This window comes from Erinaceus europaeus, chromosome 12 (genome assembly GCF_950295315.1).
Source record: "Erinaceus europaeus chromosome 12, mEriEur2.1, whole genome shotgun sequence".
Lineage (NCBI taxonomy): Eukaryota > Metazoa > Chordata > Mammalia > Eulipotyphla > Erinaceidae > Erinaceus > Erinaceus europaeus.
This window is the reverse complement of record NC_080173.1, coordinates 46783211-46807053: the sequence shown is the minus strand read 5'-3', so window position 1 is coordinate 46807053 and position 23843 is coordinate 46783211. Positions and strand designations below refer to the sequence as shown.

General features: G+C 44.2%; 1 protein-coding gene across 1 annotated transcript in view; it reads right to left on the bottom strand.

Moving 5' to 3' along the window:
• Window positions 1–25: 25 nt before the first annotated feature.
• Window positions 26–23843, bottom strand: part of RETREG3 (reticulophagy regulator family member 3) — a 36576-nt gene continuing 12758 nt past the window's right edge. Inside the window, exons 2-9 of the mRNA XM_007535013.3 lie at window positions 15119–15225; window positions 8967–8997; window positions 7939–8065; window positions 6834–6918; window positions 5359–5496; window positions 3681–3763; window positions 1956–2088; window positions 26–1581 (exon numbers count right to left, since the gene is read on the bottom strand). Coding sequence (XP_007535075.2) covers window positions 1127–1581; window positions 1956–2088; window positions 3681–3763; window positions 5359–5496; window positions 6834–6918; window positions 7939–8065; window positions 8967–8997; window positions 15119–15225 — 1159 coding nt within the window. The 3' untranslated portion in view covers window positions 26–1126. The remainder of the gene's footprint in view (window positions 1582–1955; window positions 2089–3680; window positions 3764–5358; window positions 5497–6833; window positions 6919–7938; window positions 8066–8966; window positions 8998–15118; window positions 15226–23843) is intronic.

The following is a 23843-nucleotide window of genomic DNA, read 5'->3' as shown; positions in this document are numbered from 1 at the left end:
GCTTAGAGCTAATTGCTATGTTTGGTTTTTGTCTCACATGATTTTGTTAGGGGTAGTAAAGCAGATACCTCCTTAGAGAGATCTTTGTGAATTACAGACATATTCGTACAAGTGGGCTCATCATTAAAGGAGACCTTGTCAAGTTGAGCAGGGGGAAGCAGCTGGAAAAGGAGTTAGAAGAGCTGGTATAAGAGCTTGGTGGCTTCTGGGATAAATGCCACTGAACAATTTGTAAAGTGCTACTCTGACATCCCCCATGGAGTTATTGCTTCTCCGAAGGAGGAGCAGGGGAAGGAAGAGGAACATAGGGATAGATACGGTATTGCTTTGTTCATTGCTCAAGTTGATGGTCAAATGCAGCCAGGGGTTAGCAGCACCAAAGATAACTCCAGAAGTTATCTTCCAGATAACTTCCAGATGGCTCCAGCAGATTCAGTGAGACCATACGATACGGAGGCACCACATTCTTAACCAGCTGACCCCAAGGCCCAATGGCATATAGAGGAAGCCCACTCCACATCGTGTTCACATTTCATAACTCTCACTGGCAATATTCTGAAGCACAGCAGTTGGGCCTCAAGAAATGAGGATGGTCTGGCTCTGAGGAAGAAGGCTTGCTCTTAAGAATCAAAGAAGTTTGCTTGGAAAACAAAGAATCAAAGCATGGCTTAGCAAAAGAGAATGATGAAGTAACTCTTCCAGCTGCTGGGTGACTTTTGGAGCTCAAGGGAAGCAATAAAAGGAGGAAGAAAGAGGAAGGGTGCTTCTATCACTGAGGACCCCCCCCCCCCCCAAACACCCATACCTAGCAGCAAGCAGTAGCACTCCCTCAAAGGGAACCAACATCGCTGATGACTTTGCTTCCCGTAAGTTCCATGCAGATGGAGAAGTCTCTTGGGGGAGCGCACTCTCACTTCAGTGACTAAGCTCAGGAATGGGTGTCCAACTGGTGGCAGGGGAGTGAGTGTGCTCTCTCGGCAGGCCTCTGAGAACCAGCTAGGCCACTCAGCATACAAATATAATTCAGGAGGTGCCACCTGGGTTCTTCCCATGCCCCTTCACCTTATGTGGGATGGGGAGAAATCTAAACCAGTGACCCCTCCCCCCCCCCGAATGTGTCCCTGTTTCAGTGGCTCCTGGAACTGGAAGGGTCCAGCTGATTCAGTTCCGATTGGTCCAGAAGTTCAAAGTCATCCCCCTCAGCATCAGTGTCCATGTCTGAACTGGGGGCCTGGGAGAAGCCTCTTGTTATTCTCCGGGGAGGTGGGGCAGAAGGGCCGGGTTGGGAAGCCCCTGACAGGGCCAGCTGGATCATCCCCTGTGAAACCAGGCTGGCAAGGTTGCTGGTGAGGTTCGATCCTGCAGGTAAGGCACCAAGCAGGAGTTCTGGCAGTGTAGCCTCGTCCTGGCTGGTAGCTGATGCCAGAGGCTCTTCAGCCCCGGGTGGAGAACGGTACATCAAAGTGGGCATCCCAATGCTGGTGTCATCCTCATCATCTAGGCCAGCAGGATCCACAACAGAAGGGAAGTCTGGAAGGTCTCTAGCAAAGGATTCCTCTGGATCACTGTGGCCATCTAGGTCTGGGAGAACAGAGGGATGTCTGAGCTGTGGTAACTGCTTGGCCCTACTCTGCCCCAGCTCCAGTCAGGACCATGTAACTCGATTTTCCATCCTGGATTTCTTAGGGTGAAGCAAAAGCTGTGGGACCAGCCATTTCCCCCCTCTCCACTTACAGATCACTGTCACAATTACTAGCCAGAGAATGCTCCTCCCACTTTCTCTACTATGCCCCTCACAAAGCCACTAGAGGACTGAGAATTGCAAGGAGCGTACAGTGCCACCTCTGCCACCTGAGGAAACAGGAGAGGAGGAGACACCAGCCATCCCTTCTGGTTGGGAAAACGAAGAGGCAACAGTTAGAACCATTATCAACTCCAGTCAAAGGCTCCCTCACCTTCAGAGCCTTCTGTTAGCGGTGTTTGGCCTCGTGAAAGATTGAAGGTGCCATTATCTGTACAGGAGACCTCAGCATCTGAGTGCTCAGAGTCTGTGATGGCCAGTTCTCTGGCAACAGTAGAATCATCCAGCTTAGGAAAAGAAAAGACAGACAAGCCTGAAGAGGTGATGCCATTAGGAACCAGATGATGCCCCCCAGTTACAATTTAATAAACTAGCAGGCCCTAAAGGCTAACTTAAGGTCATCTGTGTAACCAGACCTATGGATGGGGAACTCTAATAAAAACTCTTAGTACCCGTGAGGCTGCTCCTCCAGACGAAACTTGTTACTCATCAATCTTGAGCACAGAAGGAAAGTACTGTCAAGATTCAACCAACTGGGCTGGGGAGATAGCATAAAGGTTATGTGAATGCCTTAAAATCCTGAGGCTCTGAGATCTCAGGTTCAATCCCCAGCACCACCATAAGCCAGAACTGAGCAGTGTTCTGGTCTCTCTCAGTATCTTTCCCTCTGTATCTACTCTTTCTTATTAAAATAAATGAAAATATTAAAAAAAAAAAAGATTCAACCAACCATACTCTTTTAAACTAAATAATTGGTCCAGTGGATATGTTTCTCTAGCAGCCAGGCAAACACGCACACTGCCTGAGTTAAAGGTGGGCTGGGGGCTTGGGGAAATAACATAAAGGTTATGCCAAAAAAACTTCCAAGGCTGAGGCTCCCAGGTCCTAGGTTCAATCCCCAGCACCACTATAAGCCAGAGCTGAGCAGTGGTCTTGTAAAAAATAAAATAAAGAGGAAGCTGGGTGGTGGTGCACCTGGTTAATCACTCATATTATAGTGTGCCAAGGACCCAGGTTCAAGGCCCTGATACCCACCTGTAGAGGGGAAGCTTCACGAGTGGTAAAGCAGGGCTGCAGCTGTCTCTCTCTCCTTCTCTATTTCCCCCTCCCCTTCTTAATTTCTCTGTGTCTGGGGCCAGGTGGTGATGCACCTGGTTAACTGCACACACTACAGTGAGCAAGAACCCAAATTCAAGCCCCTGGTCCCCACTTGCAAGGGGAAAGATTCATGAGTGGTTAAGTAGGACTGTAGGTGTCTCTCTGTCTCTCTCCCTCTGTACCTCCCTCTTTCCTCTCAATTTCTGTCTCTATCCAATAATAAATATATTTTTTAAAATTCTGTGTCTATCCAATAATAAATTAAAAAAAAATTTAAGTCTCAATATAGTGGGCTGGGTGGTAGTACAGCAGGTTAAGCACACATGGTGTGAAGCACAAGGACCAGTGTAAGGATCCTGGTTCGAGCCTCCAGCTCCCCACCTGCAGGGGGGGTTGCCTCACAGGCAGTGAGGCAGGTCTGTAGGTGTGTATCTATCTTTCTCTCCCCGTCTGTCTTCCCCTCCTCTCTTGCTTTCTTTGTCCAGTCCAACAACAACAATGACAATAACGACAAGGGCAACAAAATGGGAAAAATGGCCTCCAGGAACAGTGGATTCATAGTGCAGGCACCAAGCCCCAGCGATAACCTCCAGGCAAAAAAAAAAAAAGGTCTCAATATGACACTAGCATCTCTCTTGACTACACTTGGGGGCAAATACAAGGAGCCTTGGAGAGCCTATAAGGAACTTGAAAACCTGGTTGTTTCCTAAATGTGACATGCTAGATGGCTAAAAGGAAGTAAAGTAAACGGCCAGTGGTGTAGTTGCCACACCCAAGATACCTGTGGACAGAAGGCAGCGAGCTCCTCTTCACTGTCACTATCATCATTCACGGCACGCTCGGGGTGTAGAGCTCTGCGGCGTACTACAGATAAAAAGAGCAGAGGATCAGAAGATCTTTTTATTATTATTTTTTATCATCTTTATTTTTATTAGAGACAGCCAGAAACTGAGAGGAGTGGGGAGATACGGAGAGAGACAGAGAGACACCTGCAGCCCTGCTTCACCACTCGTGAAGCTTTCCCCCTGCAGGTGGGGACTGGGGGCTCGAACCCGGGTCCTTGCACGCTGTAACATGTGCGCTCAACCAGGTGCACCACCATCCAGTCCCTGGATGAGAAGATCTTGATGCTTTCCCTTTACAGGAAACAACCCTTCTCCCTCCCCCTTTGGACCTGAGACATTAAAAAACGAAGAAACAAAAACCCACCTAAGAACCTTTCTGAATATGGCTCTAAGCCTACTTAATAATGCCTACAAGGTAAGCTGATAACCCAATTCTTTTCCACCATCCCTCCACCAACTCCTACATGATTTTGTTCTGGATCAACTACCAGCCTTGTCAACTCCCAAGATCAGCTAGGGACAGATCAGATGTCAAGGTGGAAAGTGGATGCTGTCACAGAGAGGGCAGAGGAAGATGTCCCACCTTGATCAAATCAGGCTTTTAAGGGCTAATAATATTCAACTGGCCCAAAGGAACTGGTGCTTAGTGGCCATGACTATGACTTTAAAGGCTGGTTTTCTATGACCAGGCCACAGAAAGGGAAAAGTTAGCAGAACTGTTCTTCACATGCTGGAGAATCTTAAGCTAATATACTTTTGACATCTGGGGCAGCAGTTCTGAATCAATTCTGTAAAGCCACTCTCAGTAATGAAAAGAAGTGTAGCTTAGGAATAGAGAGGACCTGCTTTGCCACTTACTAACTGTGAGCTTCAATTTCCGCAGTGGTAAAAGGAGGGTATTTGCTCTTACTAGGCTTCTGTAAAAGTTAAATTAGAAATAGATGCAGAGCAGCCAGCATAGTGCCAGCATGTAGAAAGTTCTAGCAAAAGAAGAAGAGGAGGGGGAGTCCGGCGGTAGCACAGTGGGTTAAGCGCACGTGGCGCAAAGCATAAGGACTGGCGTAAGGATCCCGGTTCGAGCCCCTGGCTCCCCACCTGCAGGGGAGTCGCTTCACAGGCAGTGAAGCAGATCTGCAGGTGTCTGTCTTTCTCTCCCCCTTTCTGCCTTCCCCTCCACTCTCCATTTCTCTCTGTCCTATCCAACAACGACATTAATAACAACAATAATAACTACAACAATAAAAAAACACAAGGGCAACAAAAGGGAAAATAAATAAATAATAAATAAATAAATATTAAAAAAAAAGAAGAAGAGGTGGAGGAGGAGGAAAAAGCAGCAGCAGCAGCAGCAACTGTGGCTATACTCACTGTCTTTTATTCAACTTGTTGGGAGTACTTTTCTCAGATTAATTAAAAATGGACGTGTGTAGAATTCCAAATCGTATGCATTGGTAAGCCTGCACAGATTAGCCCTGGAATAGACTATGATTTTTACATACCATCCCCACACCAGCCCTGCCCACTACTGAGGACCTACTCATTCTGTCAAACATGTAGGCTTCTTCTCTACCCCCAAATTGTGTACGTGGAACGAAACCACCTTTTGACACTTACATTGTCTCTCTCGCTGCTTGGACATCATGTAGCCACGAACACTAAAGTCCAGCCGCTGCAGAGCCGGCTTCAGCCGAACATATGCTCGATCCCACAGTCGATGGTACACAGCCAGGGGCCACATTATGACAGAAACAACTGAGAGGAGTAGGAAACAGTGACAGAATGGAGAACTTGCATGCAACAATTTTAACTCTACTACTATCATGTCCTTCGGTACAATGCACTTCATGTGGAGCTATTCTGTTTAATTCTCCAGGTCATTTTCAGTGTTGTAATTATTACATGAGGGTGTTTGGGCTTGGGAGGGCAGGGACCCCGTCTAGGGCTGTGAACAGCAAAGACTGCTGCTGACAGATTAAAGACTTATCAGGCAGTGTGTGGGCAGTGTGGTCTCTTGCAAATGGATGCCAATGAGTCATAAACAAGGTGTTAAATGATGATAATGCTTCAGACACTTGACAACAGATCATGTGAGGTTCTGACATTTAGTGGCCATAGTTATAGTTACAACTATTCAGTTATTCTACCCCAAGCTTACAGAGCTCATGCCACAGGAGCTTACTAAGTTTGCAAAAATAAGTGCTTTTTTTATGAGGGGAGAAAAAAGTACTCCAGGGAAAACAAAACCCACTAGGGCATCCCTCTGAGTCATTTGCTACGGTTTCGCAGTATGCTGGCTCTAAAATTCCCCTCCTCAAACTGAGATAGTCAGGTCTTTATAGTTGATGATACAATAGGTCACTGAATCCTCACCAATTCTAAAACTGATTTGGTAAGGAAAGGACTTTATATGTGAAAACCCAGCTATATATAAGAAAAGGATGTTTTATGACACTGAACAGGTCATGAAATATGTACAAATTGCTCTCTCTCTCTCTCCTAGTTATTTACTTTAGATAAAGAGAGAAATTTACATGGGGGGGGGCAGGGAGAGAAACACCTATAGCATTGCTTTACCACTCAAGAAGCTCCCCTTGCCGCAGCTGAGGACCAGGGGCTCACTAGAACATGACCACTCTCCGCTACTGGATGCACTACCACCCAGCACACTCTTTTAAAAATTACCACCAGGGTGACTGCTGGGACTAGGTACCTGTACAATGCATTTACCTCTCCTGGTGACTTTTTGTTGTTGTGGTTACCCCACTCCTCACCCCATTTTTTCCCTCTTTTCTTTTGTGATAGAGATAGAAATTGAGTGAAGAGGGGATAGGGAGAGAAAAGGAGACACACCTGCAGCTCCACCACTCATGAAGCTTTCCCCCTGCAGATGGCAATCAGGGGCTTGAACCAGGGGTCCTTGCACATGGTAAATGTGAGCACTCTATAGGGTGTGCCACTGCCCAGCCCCATAAAAAGGTCATTTCTCAGAGAACCAAAATACAAAGTCTTCTCCCTAGACCCAGAGTTAGCCATGGCTGCAAAGCAATGAGAAGGGTATGTTTGGGGGGGAAAGTATATGCCGTACTTACGCATTAAGTAGGACAGCAGGAGCCCAGGAATGTAGCGGCCCAAGACGGCCAGAAAGGTCAGTATCCCACAGCTTAACAAGCAGAACTAGGGGATTCAGGAAACAGTATTAAGTTTCTAACACATGGCAGAGTACTGGACTGGACACTGGGGTGAAGGGGAGATAATGATTGAAATGATTCTTTACAATCTAAGAGTCAAGCATGAACATGTCAGAATGACAGATGTAGCTAGCTGCTTTTGCATCTAATGGTGATTTTATCTGGGAGGAAAAGGAGGATGCCTAGTTCTATTCAAACTCCTTCACATGGCTAAACCCATAGGGCTGTACCTGTCATGCCGGAAAATTGATTTGAATAGAAACTAGTCAAAAATCCTCTCTGAAAGCTAGTATTGGTAGTGGGTTTTCTTAGAAAGAGAGAGAGAGAGAGAAAAGAAAAGGAAAGACTCAACAACTGACCACATTTTTTTTTTCCCTCCAGGGCTATTGCTGGGCTCGGTGCCTGCACCATGAATCCACCGCTCCTGGAGGCCATTTTTCCCCCTTTTTGTTGCCCTAGTTGTTGCAGCCTCGTTGCGGTTATTATTATTGCCATTGTTGACGTTGCTTTGTTGTTGGATAGGACAGAGAGAAATGGAGAGAGGAGGGGAAGACAGAGAGAGAGGGGAGAGAAAGACAGACACCTGCAGACCTGCTTCACCGCCCGTGAAACGACTCCCCTGGAGGTGGGGAGCCGGGGCTCGAACCGGGACCCTTACACCGGTCCCTGCGCTTTGCGCCACGTGCGCTTAACCCGCTGCGCCACCGCCCGACTCCCAACTGACCACATATTTAATGACACAGAATGTACACAAGCCAAGCTTTCTTTCCCACCTCTGGGCAGGAAGATGGCCTAACCTAAGTGGCAAACAAACCAGAGGAACCATCAAATTCTTCGCTGAGTCCTAATAACTAGTTGAAGCTCCTTCTTATGTCTTCCTTTTATCTCTACAAACATCATAGTTTTTTCTTTTTAAAATGAGGATATGTAATAAAAGGGCTATCTCCGTTTAGAATAAACTGAACGGACAAGCCAAAAATCAAAGTGAAAAAGGGAAGAGTCTTACCTTGCCTGGGTTTTGCTTTTTGAAAAGCAAAAGATTCCTTACGAAAATGGTCCCACTAACCCAGACTTCAGCTACATGGTGGCAGAGCTCGGGCACGCTGAGCAACCGAGGGTGCACAAAACCCCAGCTAAAGGAGAGAGAAGGAGGAGCTGTGAAGGAAGGGTGTTGAGGGTTCCCCCCATCTTTCTGTGCAGGCAAGCAATGTTTCTGGGTTTAAATGGGGGCTGGGGAGTGGCTAGTCCTGAGTGTTTTGGAAGTGAAGCATGGCTTTCTTCTTAGCTTTCCAGGTTGAAACTTGAATTTGGAGACTAGGAGAATAAATTTGTTCTGACAACTCCACTCAATGAGCAAGCACGCCAATCCACATGTGTAAACTTGCCACCAGCTCTAAGACTCTTTGTACTTAGAAACATCTTCCCTGCACTCATTGCAATTCACTACCATTGCAATCCAGGGATGCAAGTAAAGCACAGTTTGACACCACTGCTGCTAGGGGAAGCAATGGTGGATGTACCCCCTCAGAGAGAAAATAAAGCAAAATAAAAATAAACCATAGCAGAGGAAATTCCTTGGTCCAAACATATGGGGCAAATGAACTGAGATATGAAAGCAAGAACTGTAAGACACAAGAGAAATTTTTGGTTTGCTGATAGCAGAAACCAATGTGTTTTCTGACCAAAAACCTTTAAATAGTCAGAAGTCACAGAAAACAGTAAGTGACCTGGTAAATAAAGTGGGCAGGAGATAAATGAAGCTAGTTGTTCCTAAGTTTCCACCTAGGGCTGAATACTAGAGCTAATTCCCTGACAGTGAGTAATGAGACACTGGAATGCCCCCCCCCCCAAACTTCTTGTACCAGAGGACACTAAAAAAATCTCAGTATTGCTACCTAAATCTTAGGATTTGTTAAAATAATTGTAGGTTCTCAGCTTTGTGTCCAGAGGACGGGATTAGAAACTTGTAACCAGAATATTACACTAATAGAATGAATCAAGGCAAGAAAAAGAGATTTAATTAGTGTTCCATACCTCTCATTGTCTAATGCGTCGGGTCTTGGCTCTACAATATTAAAACAAACACCAGCATTAGTCTGGAGGGAAAACTAAACATACAAATGTTTGGCAATTGGTCTAACAGAGCAAGTTTTAATAGGTCTGGGGAAAGTAAACAGTAATAGCCAATAAAGTGGAGGAGATACCATGTTATACTGTCAGTTAGGGAGCTGCAGACAAAGGAATAATGACTTATGCTTACTCATTTCTCTGGGGAGTAGGGGACCCCAGTTATTTCAGTAGAGTACCAAGGTGCATGCAAAAAATGGTCCAATTTACCCATCAAGTGTGTCTAGCTTGCTCACATGCATCAATGTGCATCAGACTGTCAAAGTATGTTTTTTAAAAATATCTATCTATTTATTTATTTATTCCCTTTTGTTGCCCTTGCTGTTTTATTGTTGTAGTTATTGTTGTCATCATTGTTGGATAGGACAGAGAGAAATGGAGAGAGGAGGGGGAGAGAAAGATAGACACCTACAGACCTGCTTCACCACTTGTGAAGCGACTCCCCTGCAGGTGGGGGAGCTGGGGGCTCGAACTGGGATCCTTATGCCAGTCCTTGAGCTTTGCGCCACTTGCGCTTAACCTGCTGTGCTACCGGTAGCCCGACTCCCAGTATGTTGTTTTTTTTTTTAAGTATACCAACCCTAGGAATCTACTGATTTTCTTTAAAAAGAGACCTACTAACTACAATGAGTGATAGTCTTTCAATATCCACCAATCAAAAGAAAACTTTATGAGCCATATGATTCCTTGAAGTCTATGCAAAACTGAATGGGAAAGTAATGAAAGCTGTACGCTTGTTTGACTATCCTGCCAACACTTCAAAATTAATATATTTAAGACCTCAATTTTCCTCACTCTTTCTTGTGTGCCTGATATTGCCTATATCTGTTAACTGTAATGCCTATCCTCCTAGATTTGAAATCCCAAAGTTCACTTTTATCTCTCATTCTTCTAACCCCTATCCTTCTTCACAGAACTTCAAGATATACTTTGTTCCTATAGACACCTCTGTGACTCCTCCTCACATAAAACCTCTCCCTTTTGCCTGGACACTAGGGTTATCACTGGGGCTCAGTGCCTGTACCATCGACTCACTATTCCTAGCAGCCATTCTTTCTTAAATTATTATTATTGTTTAATTTTTTCTCCCTTTTGTTGCCCTTGTTTATCATCGTTGTTGTTGTTATTACTGTTGTTGTTGGACAGGACAGAGAGAAATTGAGAGGAGGGGAAGACAGAGGGGGAGAGAAAGACAGACACCTGCAGACCTGCTTCACTGCCTGTGAAGTGAATCCCCTGCAGGTGGGGAGCTGGGAGCTTGAATCTGGATCCTGATGCTGGTCCATGTGCTTTATGCCTTGTGCGCTTAATCCACTGCATCACCGCCTGGCTCCCCCTAGCAGCCATTCTTTTCTCTTCTTTTTTTCCTTCCCTTCCCTTCCCTTCCCTTCCCTTCCCTTCCCTTCCCTTCCCTTCCCTTCCCTTCCCTTCCCTTCCCTTCCCTTCCCTTCCCTTCCTTCCTTCCTTCCTTCCTTCCTTCCTTCCTTCCTTCCTTCCTTCCTTCCTTCCTTAACCAGAGCACTGCTCAGCTCTGGCTTATGGTGGTGCGGGGGACTGAACCTGGGACTTCGGAACCTCAGGTATGAGAGTCTCTTTGCATAACCATTATGCTATCTACCCCCCACCCCCATTTTTCCTTTAAAAAAAATTTTTTTTAGATAAAAGTTCAGAGACAGAGGGACTCTCATAGTATTCTAAGAGATCTTCCTCCCTCTACTTTTCCTTTTATGATCTATTAACTTGTGAAAATAATCAAAGTTTTTAAAAAAACTTTTTTATTATCTTTATTTATTGGATAGAGATAGTCAGAAATCGAGAAGGTAGAGAAGATAGAGAGGGAGCGAGAAAGAGAGACACCTGCAGACCTGCTTCACCCTTTGTGAAGCTTTCCCCTTGCAGGTGGGGACTGGGGGCTCGAACCTGGGCCCTTGAGCACTGTAACATGTACGCTCAACCAGGTGTGCCACCACCCAGTCCCAATAATCAATTTTCTTTCAGGACATGCTTTGTAGCGTCTAGTCCCACAATAATCAAGGTACTGATCCCTCTAAAAATACACTTTTCAGCTGGTGAGATAGCTCACTTAGATAGTGTGCTGCTTTGACTACACTGAAGGAAGCTTCAGTGCTATGGTCTTTTCACAATCAATCCAACCTACTATCTACCTTCCTAAACAACAAAAACACTTTTCTACATATTCAAATCCTTTTCTTTAAGGCTTAAGCACCAGGTCAGGAAAAAAAAAATCACACACGGCATTGTGACACCTCTGATGCCATTCTAGAACCATCATTTCAGTTTTTTGATTTTTTTCTTAACCAAAGCACTACTCAGCTCTGGTTTATGGTGGCACTGGAGACTGAACCAGCAACCTCAGAGCCTCAGGCATGAGACCATTTGCATAGCAGCTATATTATACTCCCTTTTATCTATCTATCTATCTATCTATCTATCTATTTATTTATTTATTTATTTTTTGCCTCCAGGGTTATTGCTGGGGCTTGGTGCCTGCACCACGAATCCACTGCTCCTGGGGGCCATTTTCCCCCCTATTTTTATTGCCCTTGTTGTTGTTATTATTGTTATTGTTGCTATTGCTGTTGTTGCTGGATAGGACAGAGAGAACAAGAGAAGAGGTGAAGACAGAGGAGGGGAGAGAAAGATAGATACCTGCAGACCTGCTTCTCCACCTGTGAAGCAACCCCTCTGATAGGCTGGAACCTGGATCCTTATACCGGTCTTTGCGCTTAGCCTGTGTGTGCCCTTAACCTGCTACACTACCGCCCAGCCCCATATACTCCCTTTTCTTAATTTTTAAAAAATTTTTTAAAATATTTATTTAGGGGCCGGGTGGTGGCGTACCTGGTTGAGCGCATGTATTACAGTTTGCAAGGACCTGGGTTCAAGCCCCCAGTCCCCAACTGCAGAGGGAAAGCTTTGTGAGTGGTGAAGCAATGCTGCAGGTGTCTGTCTCTCTCCCTCTCTATCACCCCCTTCCCTCTTGATTTCTGGCTGTCTCTATCCAATAAATAAAGATTAAAAAGTTAAAAGAATATATTTATTTATTTATTTATTCCCTTTTGTTGCCCTTGTTGCTTTACTGATGTATTTACTACTGGTGTTGTTATTGATGTCGTCGTTGGATAGGACAGAGAGAAATGGAGAGAGGAGGGGGAGACAAAAAGGGGGAAAGAAAGAGAGACACCTGCAGACCTGCTTCACTGCTTGTGAAGCAACTCCTTGCACCGGTCCTTGCGCTTTGTGCCACCTGCGCTTAACATGCTACGCTACTGCCAGACTCCCTTAAGTTTTCAATGTATAATCTTTGAAGAGGGAAGCCAGAAGATATTTATATAAATTATGCCTAGCTTTACAAATAAATTTTTTAAAGGAGAATGATGGGGATTCAATCCAGAATAATTTTTTTGTTACTTTTATTTATTTATTTGATAGAGACTGTCAGAAATCAAGAGGGAAAAGAGAGATAGAAAGGGAGAGACACCTATAGCACCGCTTCACCAACTGCAGAGCTTTCTCCCTGCATGTGGGGGTCCAGGGGCTCGAATCTGGGTCCTTTCCTTGTACACTGCAACCAGTGCGCTCAATCAGGTGGAAACTTTTTTTTTTAATATGTATTTATTTCCCCTTCTGCTGCCCTTGTTGTTTTATTGTTGTAGTTATTATTGTTGTTGTTATTGATACCATCGTTGTTGGATAGGACAGAGAGAAATGGAGAGGGACGGGGAAGACAGAGAAGGGGAGAGAAAGACAGACACCTGCAGACCTGCTTCACCGCTTGTGAAGCGACTCCCCTGCAGGTGGGGAGCGGGAGGCTTGAACCAGGATCCTTACGCTGGTCCTTGTGCTTTGCGCCACGTGTGCTTAACCCGCTGCACTACCGCCCGACTCCCTGGAATCTTTTTTTTTTTTTTAAGACCACGAATCTAGTAAATATGAAGCATATCCTCAGTCGGCAAAAAAAAAAATTTAAAAGAAATTCCCGAGGAGGAAATAGAAACTGCTTTAGTAAACTTTTGTAATACACAGTGGGGTTATTTCTTTTTATTTTTTTTTTCTTTTACACCAGAACACTGCTCAGTTCTGGCTTATGGTGGGGCTGGGGATTGAACCTGGGACCTCAGAGCTTCAGAGCCTCAGGCTTGAAAGGCTTTTGAATAATCATTATGCTGTCTCCCCAGCCCGGGTTATTTCTTATTAAAAAAAAAAACTTCGAGGGAGTCGGGCTGTAGCACAGCGGGTTAAGCGCAGGTGGCGTAAAGCCAAGGAACGACATAAGGATCCCGGTTGGAACCCCGGCTCCCCACCTGCAGGGGAGTCGGTTCACAGGTGGTGAAGCAGGTCTGCAGGTGTCTATCTTTCTCTCCTCCTCTCTGTCTTCCCCTCCTCTCTCCATTTCTCTCTGTCCTATCCAACAACGACAACAACAATAATAACTACAACAATAAAACAACAAGGGCAACAAAAGGGAATAAATAAATAAAATAAATATTAAAAAAAAAAAAAACTTCGAGACGGCTAGTGCGCGGCTCCTGGCGCCCTGCTTTCTACCGACTTTGGTTGTAGCCTCATGGCAACGGAGGCAGTGCTCTGGGCTCGTCTGGAGACTGCACACAGTAAATTGCCAAAGTGACTAACACAGCGGGAAAGAGGAGAGGAACCCTCTATATGTTCTCTAGGCCGTTTAGAAAAAATGAAGTTGTTCCTTTGGCCACATATATGCGGATCTATAGAAAGGTGATATTGTAGATATAAAGGGAATGGCACTGTTCAAAAAGGAATGCCCCACAAATGTTACCATGGCAAAACTGGAAGAGTCTACAATGTTACCCAGCATGCTGTTGGCACTGTTGTAAACAAAGGGCAAGATTCTTGCCAAGAGAATTAATGTTTGTACTGAGCGTATTAAGCACTCTAAGAACAGAGACAGCTTCTTAAAATGTGTGAAGGAAAATAATCAGAAAAAAAGGAAGCCAAACAGCAGGGGTCTTGAGTTCAACTGAAGCGCCAGCCTGCTCCACCCAGAAAAGCACATTTTGTGAGAACCAATGGAAAGGAACCAGAGCTGCTGGAACCCATTCCCTTTGAATTCATGGCATGATCAATATAAAAACTTAATAAAATATCAGATCTATTAAAAAAAAATCTTTGGGGGTCAGGCGGTGGCGCAGTGGGTTAAGCTCATGTGGCGCAAAGCGCAGGGACCGGCGTAAGGATCCCGGTTCCAGCCCCCGGCTCCCCACCTGCAGGGGAGTCGCTTCACAGGCGGTGAAGCAGGTCTGCAGGTGTCTGTCTTTCTCTCCCCCTCTCTGTTTTCCCTTCCTCTCTCCATTTCTCTCTGTCCTACCTAACAACGACGACAACATCAACAACAATAACTACAACAATGAAAAGCAACAAGTGGGGGGTCGGGCGGTGGCGCAGTGGGTTAAGCGCATGTGGCGCAAAGCGCAAGGACCTGCATAAGAATCCTGGTTCGAGCCCCCTGGTCCCCACCTGCAGGGGAGTCGCTTCACAGGCGGTGAAGCAGGTCTGCAGGTGTCTATCTTTCTCTCCCCTTCTCTGTCTTCCCTTCCTCTCTCCATTTCTCTCTGTCCTATCCAACACCGAATTGCGTCAACAAGGGCAATAATAATAACCACAACGAAGCTACAACAAGGGCAACAAAAGGGGGAGAAAAAAAAATGGCCTCCAGGAGCGGTGGATTCATGGTGCAGGCACCGAGCCCAGCAATAACCCTGGAGGAGGAAAAAAAAAAAAAATCTTTGAGCTATTTATTCACAGGCCAATTACAAAGGCAGGGATACCTCAGAGGGTATTAATACATATTTTAATATTAAGATTAATACATATTTTGAGAAAGGCGGGAAAGGTGCAGTCCCACTTTATGGAACCTCAGAGGGGGCACTAGCTCTTCAAGTGTCTCCTAAAGTATTCAGTTACACAAGCACTCTTATAAATCTGGTTGGGAAAAAAAAAAGGCAAAAATTATAGGAAAGATAATTTCTAATTCAGATTGTTCTAAATGCTATCAAGCATACCTTTTATTTCAGGCCAAATTTTGTTCTTCCATTGATCTATACACACAATGATCATTGAGCTGAATGCAAGTAAAAACACAAGACGAAGGGATGTCAGTGCAAAGAACCTATGGGAGGAAAAACAGAAGATGATTCATTATCCAAGCTAGTTTTAGAAAGACCACATGTGCACTGTAGGCTCTGTGGTAAACAGAACGAAGTTCTAGTTAAATAGTCTGGGTAAGTCACTTAAACATTCATAGGTATTTTACATATGGGGCAAAGATAAAAATTTCTATAAAGGCAGAAGACTAGACTGAATAATCATTTTTGTAGTTAAATTTTTTTTATTATATTTATTTATTTGATAGACAGACATAAATCATGAGGGAAGGGGTGACAGAGAGGGGAAGAGACAGAGAGACATCTGCAACACTACTTCACCACTTGCCAAGCTTTCCCACTGCAGGTGGGGACCAGGGGCTCAAACCTGGATTCTTGCACATTGTTCCAAGTGTACTCAAGCAGATGTAGCACAACCACCCCCCATAACCTCTTAAAGTCCATTTTAACTTGCTTTTAAAACATTTTTTTAAATCATCTTTACTTACTAGATACAGATGACCAGAAATTAAGAGAAAGGGGGAGACAGATACCTGCAGCACTGCTTTACCGCTCGTGAAGCTTTCCTCCTTTAGGTGGGGACTGGGGGCTTGAACCTGGTCCTTGCACATAACATGTGCACTCAACAAGATGCACCATCACCCCCCCCAACTTTCAAGCTTATGATTTCATTAATTTCAGGGAGAAATTTATCCTTTTGCTGCTGTTGTCACTAGGGCTTCAACGTTCCACACAAGGTTTTTTAGAAAGAGAGATAGAGAAACAGAGTCAGAGGCAGAGAGGGTAAGACACCACAACACTGAATTACTGAAGCATCCCTGGGATCTACTGTGACAAAGCAGGTAAGCTCTACAGGTGAACTATCTTGTGAGCCCCCCAAATTCATCCATAATAACATATTGTCATGATGAAAGCAAATACCTTTCCATCAAATTATACCCCTCCTATAAAGCAGTATACTGATAAGATTTAAACAGCTTGTAATTCAATTAGATAACCAAGATGCAGGAACCATGTCCCCAAAAAGTGAAATCACTTGGTTCAGGTTACACAGAAAAACCACGTCCCCAAAAAGTGAAATCACTTGGTTCAGGTTACCATTAAAGTTACTTCTAAAAGCCAGTTCTTCAGAATTCACACCAATCTTATTCAAACACTTCCAAAAAACTGAAGAAATACTTCTTGATTTATAAGATCAGTATTACTTACATGATGAAGCAAACAAACATACAATAAAACCTCAGACTAGTAACCCTTGTGAATATTGACATAAAAATTCTCAATAAAATACTAGCAAACAGAAATCAACAGCATATTAAAAGAATTACACACCATGACCAATACTTGAGTGTTTTTTGGTTTTTAAATCTTTTTTAAAAATTTATTTATTATTGGATAGAGCCAGAGAGAAATTGAGAGAAGAGGGGAGACAGAGAGGGAAAGAGACAGAAAGATACCTGCAGCCCTGCTTCACCACTCGTGAAGCTTTCCCTAGTAGGTGGGACCAGGGGTTTGAACCTCGGTCCTTGTGCACTGTATTGTGTGCACTTAGTCAGGTGCACCACCACCTGGCCCCCAATTGTTGGATTTTATGAATTTAAGGGTGGTCCAACATACAAAAATAAATAAATGTCACATTAATATAATGAAGAAAGAAGGGCAGGAAGTGGCTTAGTGGGTAGGCACGAGATCCCTGCATTTGATCTCCAGCATTTTATGTGCCAGAGTGATACTCTGGTACTTTCTCTCCCATAGATAAATCTTGGGCTGGGGAGACTGCATAATGATTACATAAAAGACTTCAGTGCATGGAGCTCCAAGGTCGTAGATTCAGTCCCTAGCACCACCACAAGCCAGAGCTCAGCAGTGCTCTAGTCTTTCTCTCTGCATCTCTCTCTCTCTCTCTCTTTCATTAAAAGAAAATAAGTAAGTGGCCCGGGAGGTGGTATAGTGGATAAAGCATTAGACTCTCAAGCATGAGGTCTCAAGTTAAATCTCCAGCAGCATATGTACCAGGGTGATGTCTGGTTTGTTCTCTCTATTTCTATCTTTCTCAATAAATAAATAAATATCTTAAAAATAAATAAATCTTTAGAAAAAACAGAAAGGAAAAAGTCATTCTTATTTGAATCAAATAGATATTTACAAATAATCTGGGAAATCTAAACACAACACATATGAAGATATCATTTTTTTTGTTTTGTTTTGGCACCATGGCTTCATATTTGTCCAATTTCACTGCTTCCAGTACTTTTCCTCTTTTAATTTCATATATGCCTATATATGCGTGTACTTCTACATGCATATGTACATACCCATACACGGGTATGGGGGGTTGGATAGGACAGAGAGAAATGGTGAGAGGAGGGGAAGGCAGAGTGGGGAAGAGAAAGACAGACACCTGCAGACCTGCTTCACCGACTGTGAAGCGACTCCTCAGCAAGTGGGGAGCTGGGGCCTCAAACCAGGATCCTACTGCCGTTTCCTCTGCTTTGCGCCATGTGCACTTAACCTGCTGCGCCACTGCCCTACCCCCAACACTTATTTTTTTACTTATCTTTTTTTAAACACAGTTAAGGTCTCCCCCACCACTGGCATCAGACCCCTCTTTTTTTTGCCTCCAGGGTTATCACTGGGGCTCAGTGCCAGCACTACAAATCCACTGCTCCTAGCGGCCATTTTCTGCTTTTTTTTTTTAATTGGATAAAACAGAGAAATTGGGGGTCGGGCGGTGGCGCAGTGGGTTAAGCGCATGTGGGGCAAAGCGCAGGGACCAGCATAAGGATCCCGGTTCGAGCCCCCGGCTCCCCACCTGCAGGGGAGTCACTTCACAGGCGGTGGAGCAGGTCTGCAGGTGTCTATCTTTCTGTCCCCCCTCTGTCTTCCCCTCCTCTCTCCATTTCTCTCTGTCCTATCCAACAACGAGCGACATCAACAATGGCAATAGTAATAACCGCAACGAGGCTACAACAACAAGGGCAACAAAAGGGGAAAAAAATTGGCCTCCAGGAGCGGTGGATTCATGGAGCAGGCACCGAGCCCAGCAATAACCCTGGAGGGTAAAAAAAAAAAACAGAGAAATTGAGAGGGGAAGGGTAGATAGAGAAAGAGAGAGAAAGATAGACATCTGCAGACCTGCTTCACCACTTGGGAAGTGACACACACACACACACACACACACACACACACACACACACCACACCCCGCAGGTGGGGAGCCAGGGGCTCGAACTGTGATCCTCGCACAGGTCCTTGCACTTTGTACTATGTGCACCCAACCCGGTGTACCACTGCCCAACCCCCGGGAAGCAATACTTCTTAAAATTCCTCTTTTCTATAGATACATAATAAAATGGTTATGAATGAGATAATGTCTGGCATATACATCAAGATAATACAGTTTGGCATGGGAAAGGATGTGAAAGAAGATACAAGACTGATCAGAACTTGGTAACTATAGAAGCTGGGTGATACATACATAGATTTCTATTTTTATACTCTATACCAGAATAAAATGTTTTTAAAATATTTTATGAGTCGGGGGGTAGCGGAGCGGGTTAAGCGCACGTGGCACAAAGCGCAAGGACCAGCGTAAGGATTCCGGTTTGAGCCGCTGGCTCCCCACCTGCAGGGGAGTCGCTTCACAGGTGGTGAAGCACGTCTGCAGGTGTCTATCTTTTTCTCCCCGTCTTCCCCTTCTCTTTCCATTTCTCTCTGTCCTAACTAACAATGACGACATCAATAATAACCACAACAAAAAAAAACAAGGGCGGGAGTTGGGAGGTAGCGCAGTGGGTTAAGTGCACATGGTGCGAAGCCCAAGGACTGGCGTGAGCATCCCGGTTTGAGCCCCCGGCTCCCCACCTGCAGGGAAGTCATTATCTTTCTCTCCTCCTCTCTGTCTTCCCCTCCTCTCTCCATTTCTCTCTGTCCTATCCAACAACGACGACATCAATAACAATAACTACAACAACAATGAAAAACAACAAGGGCAACAAAAGGGAAAAATAAATAAATAAATATTTTTTAAAAAGGGCAACAAAAGGGAAAATAAATCAATTTTTTTAAAAAAGGGCAACAAAAGGGAAAATAAATTTTAAAAATTATGAGTTTTTTTAAAGTCTATTCTCTAGAACTTTTTCTTTCTTTTTTTTTTTTTTTGAGGGACTTAACAGTTCACAGTATACTCATTGACATATGGGTGCAGTTTCATTATGCACCAGGACCCCCAAATTTTCTTCCATTCCTACCTCCCACACCTTCTCCAGAATCTTTTGCTTTGATGCAATACACCTTCAGAACTTTTTTTTCCTTTCATTCACTCGTTATATTTTTACCTCCAAGGTTATCACTAGGCCTCAATGCCTGCACTATGAATCCATTGCTCCTGGTGGCCTCTTTCCTTTTCTTTTCTTTTCTCTTCTTTTCTTTCCTTTTCTTTCATTGGATATGACAGAGAGAAACTGAAAGAGGAAGGGGAGATAGAGGGGGGAAAGGGAGACACCTGAAAACCTGCTTCACTGTTTGTGAAGCTTCCCCCTGCAGGTGGGGAGCAGAGGCTTGAACCTGGATCCTTGTGTGGCCCCAAACTTATTTTTTATTTAATTTTATTTGCCTCCAGGGTTATCGCTGGGGCTTGGTGCCAGCACTAGGAATCCACTGCTCCCGGAGGCTATTTTTTCCCATTTTGTTGCCCTTGTTGTGGTTGTTATTGTTATTGTTGTTATAGCTGTTGTTGTTGTTGGATAGGATAGAGAAATGGAGAGAGGAGGGGAAGACAGAGAGGAGGAAAGACAGACACCTGCAGACCTGCTTTGCCTGTGAAGCAACCTGCCTGCAGGTGTTGAGCTGGAGGATCGAACCGGGATTCTTGCACGGTCCTCATGCTTCGCACTATGTGTGCTTAACCTGCTGCACTACCACCTGGCCCCTTATTTTACTTTTTTTTTTTAAAAAAAAGATTTTATTTATTTATTAACTAGAAAGACAGGATGATAGAGAGACAAAAAGAATCAGACGTGTGACACTCTGGTTCATGTGCCACTGGGGATTGAGCTCAGGACCTCATGACTGAGAATCTAATGTTTTATCCACTGTGCCACCTCCTGGAACACATCCCAAACTTATTTTTAAAGATTTACTTGGGGGGCCAGGTGGTGGCGCACCTGGTTGAGCGCACATGTTACCGTGCTCAAGGACCCAGGTTTGAGCCCCCGGTCCCCACCTGCAGGGGGACAGCTTTGCAAGTGGGGAAGCGGGGCTGCAGGTGTCTCTCTGTGTCTCTCTGTGTCTCTCTTTGTCCCCCCCTTCCTCTCGACTTCTGGCTATCTCTATTCAATCAATCAATAAAGATAATAAAAAAATAAATAAATATTTACTTGGGCTGGGGAGATAGCATAATAGTTAAGCAAAAGACTTCCATGATGGGGCCGGGCGCGGCGCACCTGGCTGAGCGCACACGGACTCTAGTTCAAGCTCTTGGTCCTCACCTGGAGGGTGAAGCTTCATGAGAAGTAGAGCAAGGCTGCAGTTGTCTCTCTGTCTCTTTCCCTCTGTCTGCATTTCTCTGTCTCTATTCAATAATTAAGAAAAAAAAAAAAAAGACTTCCATGATGGGGCCGGGTGGTGGCACACCTGGTTGAGTGCACATGTTATAATGCACAAGGACCCAAGTTCAATCCCCCAGTTCCCACCTGCAGTGGGTTGCGAGTGGTGAAGCAGTGTTGCAGGTGTCTCTGTCTTTCTCCCTATCTCCCCCTCCTCTAAATTTCTGGCTGTTTCTGTCCAATAAATAAATAGATAAATAAATAAATAAATAAATAAATGCAATGAAATTGAAAAAGACCAATTAATTTTTAAAAAATAAAACTTTCAGTGGTCCGACAGGTGGCGCAGTGGATAAAGCATTGGATTCTCGGCAGCACATATACCAGAGTGATGTCTGGTTCTTTCTCTCCTCCTACCTCTCTCATGAATAAATAAATAAATAAATAAATTATATATATCTTTTAAAAAAAACAAACTTTCATGACTGAGGCCTCAAAGGTGCCAGGTTCAATCTCCAGCACCCCCTGTAGGTGGGAAGATGAGGCTCAAAATGTGATCCTTGCACTTTGTGCACTTAACTTGGTGTGCCACCGCAAGACACCCAATACTTATAATTTTTTAAAATTTATTTATTTACTTATTTATTCCATTTTGTTGCCCTTGTTGTATTTTATTGTTGTTGTAGTTATTGTTGTTGATGTCGTTGTTGTTGGATAGGACAGAGAGAAATAGAGAGAGGAGGGGAAGACAGAGAGGGGAGAGAAAGACAGACACCTGCAGACTTGCTTCACTGCTTGTGGATCGACCCCCCTGCAGGTGGGGAGCCGGGGGGTCAAACCCGAATCTTTACAAGGATCCTTGTGCTTAGTATTATGTGCGCTTAACCTGATGTACCATCACCCAACCCCCTTTATTTTATTTTATTTTATTTTTATATTTTTATGTATTTCTTTTTTAATATTCTTATTTATTTTTATTATTGCATAGAGATAGAAATTGAGAAGGGAGGGAAATATATAGAGAGAAAGAGACAGAGAGACACCTGCAGTCGTGCTTCACCACTTGTGAAGTTTTCCCTCTGCAGAGGGGAACCAGGCACTTGAACCCAGGTCCTTACGCACTGTAATGTGTGTGCTTAATCAGGTGTGCCACTGTCTGGTTCCTGGTTTTATATATATATTTTTTACCAGAGCACTGCTCAGCTTTGGTTTATAGTGGGGGGACTGAACCTAGGAACACGGAGCCTCAGGTATGAGAATCAGTTTGCATCACTATTATGCTATCTACTCTCGCTCCTATATTTTCTATCATTTCATTTTTTAAAACTGAATTTTCCCCAGTAACTTACTTGTTATTTCTGCTTTATTTCATTTTTAAACTTTACTAGTATTTTGACAGGATAGAGAAATTGAGAGGAGAGATAGGTAGGGAGAGCAACAATTGCTGCACTGCTTTAATACTTGTGAAACTTCTCCCTATATATGGGGACCAGGAACTTGAACCTGGGTCCTTGGACACTTGAATGTGCGCTCAACCAAGTATGCCACTGTCTGGCCCCTCTAGTAACTCATTTATATTCTATTTTACATGAGTATTGTTTTACAACAGATTTCAGAGAACAATAATAGTTCTTTACCACAAACAGTGTGAGCAATAATTTGGGGATGGGAGGTGGGATTAGTATAATGGTTATGCAAACAGACTCATGCTTGAGGCTCCCAGGTCCCAGGTCCAATCCCCTGCACTACCATAAGCCAGAGCTGGGAAGGAAGGAAGGAAGGAAGGAAGGAAGGAAGGAAGGAAGGAAGGAAGGAAGGAAGGAAGGAAAGAGAGAGAGAGAGAGAGACTAGGCAGTGGTGCACCCAGTTAAGCTCACATATCACCATGCGCAAGGACCCAGGTATGAGTCCCCACTACCCACCTGATGGGTGGTCGCTTCATGAACAGTGAAGCAGGTCTGCAAGTGTCTTTTTTTTTTCTCTTCCCTTCTTTATCTCCATTTCCATCTCAATTTCTCTCTGTCCTATCAAGTAAAAATAGAAAGAAGAACAAAAAAGAAAAATGGCCATTGAGAGTGATGAATTCATAGTGCCAGCACCAAGTTCCAGTGATAACCCAGGTGGCAAAAATAAATAAATAGGGGGCCAGGTGATAGTGCAGCGGGTTAAGCATACATAGTACGAAGCACAAGGACCGTGCAAAAATCCCAGTTCGAGCTCCCAGCTCCCCACCTGCAGGGGGGGGTCACTTCGCAAGCAGAGAATCAGGTCTGCAGGTATCTTTCTCCCTCTGTCTCAATTTCTCTCTGACCTATCCCACAACAACAGCAGCAGCAACAGTAACAGTAACAACGGAAAAAAGATGGCCTCCAGAGCAGTGGATTCATAGTGTGCAGGCACCAAGCCCCAGCGATAGCCCTAGAGGCAATAAACAAACAAACAAATAAACAATCAAATGAAAGGAAGGAAGGAAGACAGACTGGGAAGTCAAGAGACCAGAGAGGTGGTGTGCAGGGTAGTCAGGCACGGTCTTTACCATTACACTGACTGCAGTTTGAGACTCTGAACAGCCGCTTGGATATGTGACTGCAAATAAATTAGTTTAACCTTTTTTTTTAAGGTTTATTCATTTATTCATAAAAAAGAGAGAACCAGTGGTCCGGGAGGTGGAGCACTGATAAAACTTTGGACTCTCAGGCATGAGGTCCTGAGTTCGATCCCTGGCAGCACATGTGCCAGAGTGATATCTCGTTCTTTCTCTCTCCTCCTATCTTTCTCATAAATAAATAAAATCTTTAAAAAAAAAAAAAGAGAGAGAGAGAGAGAGAGAGAACCAGAGCATTACTCTGGCACATCCAATGCAAGGAACTGAACTCAGACTTGATGCTTGAGTCTTTTTTTTTTTTAAGATTTTTAAAAATATTTATTTTTAATATTTTAAAATTCATTTTAATTTATTTTCCCTTTTGTTGCCCTTGTTTTTTTATTGTTGTTGTAGTTATTATTGTTGTTGTTGCTGATGTCGTCATTTTGGGTGGGACAAAGAGAAATGGAGAGAGGAGAGAAAGATAGGCACCT